This window comes from Corythoichthys intestinalis, chromosome 18 (assembly GCF_030265065.1).
Source record: "Corythoichthys intestinalis isolate RoL2023-P3 chromosome 18, ASM3026506v1, whole genome shotgun sequence".
In the NCBI taxonomy this organism is placed as follows: domain Eukaryota; kingdom Metazoa; phylum Chordata; class Actinopteri; order Syngnathiformes; family Syngnathidae; genus Corythoichthys; species Corythoichthys intestinalis.
This window is the reverse complement of record NC_080412.1, coordinates 7,576,735-7,588,807: the sequence shown is the minus strand read 5'-3', so window position 1 is coordinate 7,588,807 and position 12,073 is coordinate 7,576,735. Positions and strand designations below refer to the sequence as shown.

The following is a 12,073-nucleotide window of genomic DNA, read 5'->3' as shown; positions in this document are numbered from 1 at the left end:
GAAAAAATATATTTTTTGACATATATTTATTTATATTCATCCAATTAATCGTCAGAATAATCGAATATGAAAATAATTGTTGCAGCCCTAATTATGACAATGAGAGTACAATAACACTATAAGGTAAATCAGTCGAGACATGTTTGCTTCCAAAAACATACCTCAATGGCTGCACAATAATACCGAGGGAAAGAAGGTCCAAATCTTGGGAAATTCAACAAGGAAAGTGGTAGCTAGTGGCACCGGTTCAGTGGTAATAACAAATGCTGCATAATAAGCTAGTGGGCTAATAGCGAGCTAACGGGGGGCGGGGGTGGCACATCGCAAACTATACAGTGGTACCTCTACATACGAAGTTAATTCGTTCCAGGACCCTGTTTGTAAGTCGAAATGGTCGTATGTTGAGCAGGATTTTCCCATAAGAATTAAATAAAATTCCATTAATTCGTTCTACTGCCCAAAAAGCTACACTAAATCCTTAATAAATACTGCTGTTACTATTACAAATGGCAATTACTCATAGCAAAACAAATAAATTATAAATGAAAATTGGAATGATAATAATAATTCCTGTAATAATGTAACGAATCAGGTTCTAATGTGAAGGACCTTTTTTGCTGTACCTGAACACATCGCGTGGCTGACATGATGGAGAGAGGGAACGGTGTGATTGAGTGTCAGCTTTCACTTTTAATGTTTTGTTGAGAACACCGTCAACTGCGGCGTATAGTAGGCGTTTTGTGTTGGACAAGTTCTGAAATAAATTATAAAAACGTGACGAAGCTGGTGATGTTACCACAATAATAATTGTCACCATAACTTATAAAGACTGGCGAACGGTGGTCGGAGGAGGACCATGGAGATCGTAGACAAATTCTACGGCTGTATTGTTGAGCCAGTTCATCGATGTGCACCCCACGTTCATATTTTTCTATCATTTGCATCTTCATTTCAATGGTGAGCGTCACCTTTTTCCTTGTTTCACCACCTGTACCAACCTTTTTGAAAGCTGTGTTGATTTCTCTCACAAGAAAATCCGCCATCCGTCCGTCTGCGGTGTTGTCATGTTGTCATATTTCGAGCATGTCGTCGGATGTAGATACAAATGGAGAGTCAAATTTTACGTCAGATGTGGAAAAGATTGTGTGTCGAAGCAATCGTATGTCGAGGTACCACTGTATACTGTAATGCTCTCGGCTGAGAGAGGAAAAGTGTCCGGAATGGCTTCAGTCACTTTTATGTGACAACAACGAATACAATACTCCAGCGGGCTCCTGCGGAGTGTGACTGCTATCACTAGCTCTCAGCCCCTCACTCCACTTGCAGGCTTCCCCCTATGTCATAGCCCACATGTCCAGAGCGTCTCTTAAAGGGGCCGCACACAGTTACAGACATTATTATTATCCTAGCTCAGTATTTAGTAATGTGTTTACTAGTGCTGTCAAATCGCGTTAACGGGCGGTAATTAATTTTTAAAATTAATCACGTTTAAATGTTTGACACATTTAACGCATGCGCGGAATGACCCGCTCATACATTGCCTCAAACAGATTACAATGATGCCGTTTATTGGCATAAGCTTCGGCAACTCCTTCACAACAAACATAAGTATCATTTAGTGAAAGCACAACAGAAATAATATTCCTATCTCTCGAAAAAAATAATGTTCACAAATATAAAAGCACTTCAATCTGTATTAATGAGGCCCTATTCTCACACAGTTAAACAACAATGCAAAATAAACTGGCATTCCCAATTAAAATAGCTATGCAAAATACAAATAAAACTTACTTAGACTTTGGTCAAACTCTATTCAAACATTTCGTTTAGCTCAACAAATAAACTGATGGCAATATTTAGATACAATATAAAAACTATCAGAGGTCTGGTACACTGTGAAGCTAACACTCAAATGAACGTAAGGTACAATGAACCCGGAAACAACGACGTCAGTCGAGGAGCAAAACGCACTCGTTGGCTAGAGCTCTAATGAATTTAAAACTCGCCATTGACACCTTGTGATGTATTTCAATCACTATCTTACATAGTTAAAGACACTGTGGAAGAACGGCAGCGAGCCCATGTATAACATAAAATTACTATAACTTGTACTAACATATATCTTTTAAGAACTACAAGTCTTTCTATACGTGGATCCCTTTAACAGAAACAATGTTAGTAATGTTAATGCCATCTTGTGGATTTATAATTATAATAAACAAATACAGTACTTATGTAGAGTATGTTTTATGTATATATCCGTCTTGTGTTTTATCTTTCCATTCCAACAATAATTTACAGAAAAAGATGGTGTATTTTAGAATGGTTTGAATTGCGATTAATTACGATTGATTAATTAATTTTTAAGCTGTGATCAACTTGAGTGTTTACATGTTTAGTACTAGTACTGCAACTTCGGTAGAATGTCGGTGCTTAACAACAACTAATAAGAATCTAAGGCTAAGTTCATACTGCAGGTATTAATGCACGAATCTTGATTTTTTTGTGTTTTTCCGACTCGAGTGAAGCATTAATTTGACGGTCTGAACGGGACAAGTCGCATACAAGTGGACCATTTCAAATCCGATCTGGGTCACTTTCGTATGCGGTTTAAATCCGATCTGGGCCACATTTTTCCAGAATATCGCTGCGGTCTGAACTGGCAAGTCTCCCAAACCGGAATTCATGCAGCAATTATATCATCAAAGAGCGAGAGAGACAGTGGGCTACGGTAGAGGTGCAGCTGTGCGTTAGCGCCTAGCTTGCCTTGAACACTGCTTTTGGGGAAGGGTCAGGCTTGAAAACAGTCATAAATAAATAAAAATGGGTTGATGATACAATGTATCACAAAAGTAAGTACAACCCTCGCATTTCTGCAGATATTGAAATATATCTTTTCATGGGACAACACTGACAAAATGACACTTTGCCTTAATGAAAAGTAGTCTGTGTGCAGCTTATATAATACAGTTGATTTATTTTCCCCTCAAAATATTGCCATTAATATCTAAACCCCTGGCAACAAAAGTGATTACATCTCTTAGAAACTACGTCCATCCTTAAATGTCCAAATTGCGTACTGCTTGTCCGCCTCATTAGACCATAGGACATGGTTCCAGTGATCTATGTGCTTTCTTGACATGTCTTCTGCTGTTTGCGGGCTTTCTTGTGTACTGTCTTCAGAATAGGCTTCCTCCTGGGGTGACAGTCATGCACACCAATTTGATGTAGTGTGCGGCGTATGATCTGAGCACTAACAGGCTGACCCCCCACCTCTTCAATCTCTGCAGCAATGCTGATAGCACTCCTGTAACGAGTCACATGACATTTTGAAGGGAAAATGACAAGCAGTACTCAATTTGGACATTTAGGGATGTACGTTTTTTCAGAGGGGTGTACTCAATTTTGATGCCAGGGTTTAGATATTACTGGCTATATTTTGAGTTATTTTTAGGGGAAAATAAATTAACTCTATTATATAAACTGCACACAGACTAGTTTTCATTGTGTCAAAGTAGTGATGCATGATAATAATTATATTATAATAAAAAATTTGTGCATTTTTGTGCAACAAATAATTGCACAAAAATGCCTTTAAAAGTAAGCCATTCCTAACATATATAACATTAATACACTGCAAAACACACCTCCTTAAAACTAGTCAGTTTTAAGTGTAAATCTATGGGCAATAAGTGAAATTATCTGCCATCGCTTCAAGTGTATTTCTCTCAGATTTCTTGGAAGAAAAATAGCTAGCTGAAAATAATCTTAACAGCCTTGTTTTAAGCAATACATTATTATACTTAATCCTAAAAAAAAAAAAAACCTTGGAAGAAGGAAAGATTTTGAATAATATTTGTGGCTACAGAATATTGATTTAAGAATTTGATTATCTACTGTGACTGTAATTGAGCAGAGAAATAAGTTAAATAATTAGAAAAGTGATTGCTAATGTTATATGCTTTGTTGCACACTGTGAAAATGATTACCTCAAAAAAGCGAGATGTCATGTACCCATTCTGCAGCGCTTTGTTTACATTTACGGCTTTCATGACATTTGCTTTACAGCAGCTAAACTCCTACACGGCAGTACTATTTGGACGGAGTTGGAGCTCGCATCCGCGTGCGTGTTGTTTTGTGCCTGAGTTTTGTTAAGCCGAAAATAAAGGCAGCGTTACAAAGTCATCTGACCGCTCGTCATTTTACATACTGAATGCATTATTGACTGGCTGACTTAGTTTTCTCCATGTTTAAATTATCATCTAACCACTGTGCCGTCATGATAACCCTTGAGAGTCGAAGGACGCGCCGGCGCGTCCTCAGCGCACGTCGTCTTTGAAGCGGCCTCACGTTTTAATTACGTCACCCACATGCCGTTGGTTGGTCTCGTTTTAAAGTGCGGAAGTTTCGGTTTACTCTCGTTATTATTTGAAGTCAATCGACCAGCTAAAACGTGAGATATTGTCATTTAAGTTTGATAGTTTTATTGTCCTCTCAAAAAAACATTGAAACGCTGCATGGATCATTTGTTTATGTCTATATTTCCATCATTTCTTGTCCCTTTTCAAAACGGAAGCTCCATGAAAAAAACACAAATCAAACAAACCCTTTCGAAGTCACAGTGGAAGCACAAAATGCGTTTTTTTTTTTTAATAAATATAACTGCCGTGCGAGGTTCCACCGAACGACAGGGAGGAGTGTTCTGAAGCAGTGAGGTGGCGAGCGACGGCCGTTTGGATCGAGCGAGCGAATTTGTGTGACTTTGAGAATGAACGGGAAACTAAATTTAGCGCAAGCAATTGTGCTTTTTGATCAACTTGAGGAAGAGGATGGTCCAAATTCGTCATCATCGTCTTCTTCGGAAGAGTCCTCGAGTGAAGATAGTGACGGATTTGAACACGTGGGTGACGCCATCGACGAGCAGAGGTAAGCCAACTCTTTTTTTTTTTTTATGCTGAAAAAGTTTCTTTTCAAAGTTTCTTTTGATATTGCAAGACAAAGTTAATTTTGATGCAATATAAGTGTGTGTTTGTGTATATAATAATAAAATGTGCATATCAGATCAAAGTCGTACGTGCACTGTGTGTATCCCAGGCAGGAATTTATAATTTGTGGTGTTCTTCTTTCTATATGAAGATTAGGGATGTAGCACATATTCAGCTATGGTATTCTTTCTATTGTCATACATATAGATTTCCATTATTATTTATTGCTGTATATATTTTTAATTTATACTTTATTATTTTCATAAATACTGACTTCTTTTCATGTACATTTATAGTGACAATGAAAGTAAAGTGAAATGAAAATGGAAGGCTGGAAGGGTGGAAAGAGGACCGACACCCCATGGAAGTGTGGGCTGTGTGATGTAGCCCTGTGTCTAATTCCAGGACGAAACTGCTTTTCGGAGTGGCATGCCTGAAAAAAATTTAACTTGTTTATTGTAAATATTTTTGAAAATATTTTTTTATATATATATTTATTTATATATATATAAATATATATATATATATATTTTCCCACAATCAGTCTTCTCAATTTGTGTATATAAATGTGTGTTCAAGAAGCTTGATTGTGTGTACATAGTTTTCATCAGGTGATGGGCCGCAATACCTAAACTCATAAAGAGATGGCCTCTAAACACTTTTCGTGTTAGATGGTATATATTTTTTCACTGTTCTTCACTGTTTGGTCTGCTGTATATAACCTGTTTTGACTAGAGCATGTATAAAGGCAAAAAACGCCTATGGCTATACCTGTTGTTTATGTTGAATTGTCAAATATAAGACTATTTATTCTAAATTTTTTTGGTTGAATGTTCATCCTAACATGTTGAATAAATATTACAAAGTTTCAAAACGGTTCGTTACGCATGTTTGTTTGTCAATTGGACATCAATATTAAAAATTTTGACAAAACGATTTTGGAATTTTTGGTCTTTTTGGGCCCAAAATGATGATTTATAATTGGTCAGTGAAGGAAACAACAGTTTGGACATGAAGTTCAAGGTGTCACAAAAAAAGGGACCAAACCAGGCCATCGTAAACAATTCTTTCTTTGAAATATAAAGGCAACTTCAAAGGCATGCAAAATCAGACAAAATAGGCCCAGACCTTAAAGGGATAAGCTTGCTTACTGGACATCACTTTTTCATGAAGAATGGTCGTCGTATAAACTGCATTATTTTTTATCCAGGGCTTTGGTTCTCGGGTCATTTAGGTAAAAAAAAAAAAAAAAACGTGTCTCGTCTCGGCGGCAGCTACGTTCGTAATAATAATCCGCCCGCCCCGGTTAGCTGCGGCATATTCGGGTCCTGGCTCTGCTCGCACGCCGTGGGGGAACGCTCAAGAAACCGGGGTGTTCGCCGGAGGTCCCGCCTATGGCGAGGCAGCGGCGGCCTGCCGGACCGGCCAGAGTGGCGGGCTCCGTCGGAAGACGGCTACTTGCCGACTATCGGTCTCCAGTCGTGCCGGTGTTTAGCCTTAGATGCGAATTTACCACCCGCCTTGGGCTGCATTCCCAAAGAGCCCGACTCTGTACCGTCACAAGCCCTGTAGTTTAACTTAGGTAGTGTTTACAATAGCTTTAGCATTCCCACTAGCAGCAGACTCGTATTCGTTCCAAAAATCTTTGTGATGCAGTTTTAAATGGCTGCTGGGTTAGTGGTTTTGAATGAGGACGCTTTCTTTCTGCCTCGTGGAACTTCTACGGTACATGTTTCGCAGATGGCGAGAGCGTCGTTTTTTTAGTAACAGCCGCCATAATATTCAACTACTTCTTGTCGTGTAACTCCGCCTCCTCAACCCCTCCTCCCTCAGGGGCTTCAGAGAGGGGAGGGGTTGAGGAGGCGGCGTGCTGAATTCTTCGGTTGCGCACATTTGGAGGCTAACTCAAGTATATAATTATCGGATTGCATTATCGGTTGAATTTTTTTATTATCTGGATTATCTGTGTGACGTCATAATTGCCATTATCGGCCGATAATTATCGATGACCGATATTATCGTGTATCTTTATGTCAAATTGTCATTTTGTCAGTGCTTTCCCATGAAAATATGTACTTAAATATCTGCAGAAACACGAGGGGTGTACTCACTTTTGTGATACTCTGTAAGCCTGAGAATTATCGGTTTTCTCTCTGCTCTATATGAACAATATTTCAAGATTGCTTACACAGCCGAGAGTCGGGGAAATCTGCCCGTATGTGTGTGACATGCACGGACAGTGTGTGCATACTATCGATCCACAGAAAATTTGAAGTAAGCCTAAACGGGAATTATTTATGTCTCTTTTTGGAAATCAAATTATGATCGCCCTGGAATGACAGATGACAGCCAGCATGTGTAGTCATTTGTTTTTTTGCTTCTGCGCATGCGGGTCTTCTTGCTCAGCCCGAGTTGGACTGCGAATTAGTGCGCAATAATTCTTGAACGGTCTCAATCAAGTGTCTCAAAACCACTCCTCAAGGGCCGCTGCGAGTCCTGGTTTTTGTTCCAACCGATCGAGTACCGACAGTTTAACCAATGAAGTTTCTGCTAAAACAAGCACCACCTGACTGCAATCAACTGATTACAGTTGTAAGACACCCAATTGGTGCATAGGTGTTGTCTTGTTTTGTTGGAATGAAATCCTGCACCCACTGCGGCCCTATGTGGAATAGTTTGGAGATCACTGGTCTCAGTGGACAAAGGCAGTCTGAACGGGCACGCCAAAAATGGGATTTGTGCATTAAGACCTGCTGTATGAACCTAACCAAAATAAATGCACACAAAAATTACATTTTATGTGAAACACACCTGGAGGAAGGGAAACTGAGTGTGTGTAGTAGAAAGTGAATAAGCTCCAACAGAACTGTAGACTCCCTCGTTTGAGTGTGGGCACACAGATACATTGTTATAAAAACAATGTAGGTTGAAAGCAGGCTATAAGCATGATTTATTAGCTAAATGCCAAACATAAAATAAGCTGTGTAGTGTGTGCCCTGTTGTAATGTCACCAAGCAGGCTTACTCATATTTTTTTTTGTGTGTTATTTTAAAAAAATATATATTTACCACTATATTTACCACTTGAAGCAGCAGTCATGCCTCAAAAGGAAAGAATAAGAAAATTAAAGTTTTATGTTGACCGTTGCTTCGTTTGGAATAGGTTCATATTCATTGAAACTGTATATAAATCAGTATGTAATTACGTAAGACATCTGCCATGTTTTTTATGCTTTATGTTTCATACGCTTGGCTCTGATCACCTGCCCTCAAAATAGTCTAAGCACGCCATTTTATCATAATCTGCTAAATTAGATAGTTTTAAAAGATAAATATATATGAAATTGATTTAATATTTATGATGCTGTACTGAGATGAAAACATCAAAGCTTTTCATGGATGCATTATGAAATGAATTTAAAGACTCTTAAATCACAAGGCACACAAAATACTGTTTTGGTTACAAATCGTGGACTGGGCCATATAACAGACATAATCATCTAATCATCTTTCAACTAAAAATGAACTATTTCAGATTTTCATGACTATATCCCTAAAATCTTAAAAGACATAGTTAAGGTCAGCTTCATGAGAATCACCGGATTGCAAGGCAGTTCAGCAATTATCTCTACTTGGAATGGGCCCCAGAGATATGGACACTCAGTATTGATTTTTCACGTTGACAGTTACAATGCCTGTGAAACAAGTTAATGCCTATAAAGCCAAACGATCATTGTAAACATTTTAAATGGAGACACTACTTCAAGATGGAAAGGAGAAAAAAAACTTTATCCTTCAGTCCCAAGCACATTCTTTCTTCCATTATATTTCCTGTAAGGAGTTTGCTTAATTTCTTTAGGTTGGGCAGATTCTTCCAAGTAAGATGGAAAAAATGACCAAAGCCTTTGTCTTGATGGCTCACATTCAAGTTTTGTTAATCCCACCACTCAGGCCTTCATTTCAGCCTGTTAGGACAGGGTAGGCGAAGTTGATGCGGACCAAAGTGCAACTAGGAAGCAGATGGAGAGTGAAGTGATTTTTATTTCAAAAAGACAAGGGTGTTCCCCAAGGTGTTCCCCAGGCCCCAAAACATCACTGCTCTAGAGGAGATCTGCATGGAGGAATGGGCCAAAATACCAGCAACAGTGTGTGAAAAGCTTGTGAAGAGTTACAGAAAACATTTGGCCTCCGTTATTGCCAACAAAGGGTACATAACAAAGTATTGAGATTAACTTTTAGTATTGACCAAATACTTATTTTCCACCATGATGTGCAAATACATTCTTTAAAATCAAACAATGTGATTTTCTGTTTTTTTTTTTTTTTCCACATTCTTTCTCTCATGGTTGAGGTTTACCCGTGTTGACAGTTACAGGCCTCTCTAATATTTTCAAGTGCGAGAACTTGCACGATTAGTGGTTGACTAAATACTTGTTTGCCCAACTGTATGTACTTTTAAATTGATTGAGGTCAGCAAGTATCTTATCGAAAAGCAAGCAAATATTACAACTTCTACCATTGAAATCAATAGCTACCATCTACATTGTGACATCATCATCCTTGTAAATCACAGGTGCCAGGGAATTGGTAAATATCACGTTAGAAAAGTTGGTGTGGTTATAAAAAAAAAAAGTACAAGTTTTATATCTGTTGCTGCAGGTTCCCACGGTGTGCGAGAGGAGCCCCAATTTGTGACAGCACGTGCAGGAGAGAACGTCATCCTGGGATGTGATGTGTCCCAACCTTTAAACGGCCAACCCTACGTGGTGGAGTGGTTTAAGTATGGAATGCCAATCCCCTTTTTCATCAATTTTCGATTTTATCCTCCTCATGTGGACCCAGAGTATGCCGGTAAGATATGTCTATTTAGTCATTTTTATTTTGAGCTGTGTATTTTGTCAATGTCTGGGAATCTACCACTGTTGATATAGAGATTAAGAGTCACGGTATTTGTATTAATCCCGTACCTTCACAATACGGGCATCATGGTTCGGTGCATGCCGAATAAGTTTGAATAAAAAAAAGGGAAAAAATTCCATGTCAGAATTAGTATTCCTTTACTCCAGGGGGCGCTAGAGGTAATGCACCTAAAACAACAACGACATTACGGGGAAAAGAAGACAAACCAAAACAGACAAAGACGTTATCATTGATCACTACTAATCACTACTAGGAAAGTTTTGACAAATCAAATCAGGAAATGTTTTGATTAATAGATATTTCACTTTACAAGGTACATAGAAATGTTTTTCAGCAGCTCTCAGCAAAGTGCGCACACAAGTACAGGTAGTCCACAGGTTATGAACGAGTTCGGGTCCTACGCTGGCGACCTTACAAAAGTTACGTGGTAACTACGGTTCTTTGAATCCCAAATGACCGCCAGAGGCAGTGCTGTAAGCACAGAATGATCCATGCCCGAAGTAATCAATCTGTGCTTACAGTACCACCTCTGGGTCAGCAGGGATGAAATTTCCGCGTAAATCGGATTGAACCCTTTAAGTACCCCTAAATACCCTCTAAATCTCAAAATAACTATCCAAAAACATGTGTTATACATCAATGCACACCGAGCATGCTTGCTCGGAGACACAAGAGTTGTTGTTTCATTGATGTGTTCTGTAGTTATACTTTTAAACCTTACACACACACACATTGTAGAACACTTACAAACAGGTAGGTCAATGTGACTTATGGAGCTTATTTGTAGCTTGATTTTAGCAACTTAGACGAGGTCGAGAAGCTTATGCTACACCGTTGCTTGCTGCCTTGGTAGAAAACAGAACGCGACCTGATTGGGTGTGCGCGCACTGTAATTTAACTTATAAATTTCACCATTTTAATTTTAATTAATATTAACAATATTTTCCCCAGGATTGTACAATGACAACAGGAAAACAAAAACTGCACGCAAAAAAAAAATGCGCATCATTAAATTTTCAATTAACCTTAGTGAGACAATAGCTCCTCTTATTGGAGAAACAAATATTAGCAGGGAAACTTGACAGCTGTTACACTGAGAAAAATACGGAGCTCAAACACATACTCTACATAGTTACGTGACAAAAAAAGAAAAAAAAAAAGAAAGAAAAAAACAACTGGAGGCGGATGACACTCCGGCGTCTAAAAGTCGAAATGACGTAAGTCGAGTATGTCGTAACCCGTGGACTACCTATATTAGCAAATTTGAAGCCAAATTTTTTATTGCTGTGATTAAAAAAAGCTGTTTATTTTTTTCTCTGTTGCACCGAACTTGTACCAAACTGTGATTTGTGTGTACCTTTACACCTCCAGCAGAGATACAGTGGTACCTCAAGATACGAAATGAATTAGTTCCGGAGTGTCTTTCGAATCATGATTTTTACGTATAATGAATCATAATTCGGTCAAAACGCCACTAATACACAGCATAGAATTTAATAATAATGGTAAAAACCAGAACGCAACAAGAGCCAAATACATTTCAAGCATTCAATATGCCTAAACTAAGCTAAATTAAGCTAAACTAAGCTAAGCTAAGCTAACCCAACCCAACCCAACCAAACCCAAAACAACCCAACCCAACCCAACCTAACCGTTAATACTTGTAATGAAGTAGATAATAGATTTTAATGCAGATAAATAAATGAATAAAAAAAAAAAAAATGTGGAACCTTACCTTTCGAGTGAGGCCATATCTGAAAGCGAAAGTGATACGAACTATTGGTCTATTGGAGGGCAAGATCATTGTACTGAGCATGATGGGAAATATTATGACAAACAGGGCAGCAGGATTTTCTGCGAGCGGCAAGTATCTATTAAAGTAAGCATCTTTGGCATGTTGACTATTTTTCTTAATATAAAGTGAAAAAAATCTTCATATATCTTTTTGTGAAAATTTTTTTTAAAAAAACTGAACCTTTCTTATCTCTTGAATGAAGTCATGTTGGACCAAATAATTGCGACCAGGCTAGAGTCTGGGAATAAGTGTGATTTTGAATGAATATATTTACACAGCTTACCTTTATTTTGAATAAATAAAGAGGAAAAAATAGCCATAGACATCTAGTGGATTGGACGTGTACTAGTGATGAACTCGTTTCAATTGACAGC

General features: G+C 38.3%; 1 protein-coding gene across 5 annotated transcripts in view; it reads left to right on the top strand.

The window, feature by feature from the left end:
* Window positions 1–12,073, top strand: part of LOC130906240 (protein turtle homolog B-like) — a 204,187-nt gene that overhangs the window by 41,827 nt on the left and 150,287 nt on the right. For all 5 annotated transcript variants that reach the window (XM_057820342.1, XM_057820343.1, XM_057820341.1 and 2 more), the window contains exon 2: window positions 9,644–9,835. In XM_057820342.1, the coding sequence (XP_057676325.1) occupies window positions 9,644–9,835 (192 nt within the window). The remainder of the gene's footprint in view (window positions 1–9,643; window positions 9,836–12,073) is intronic.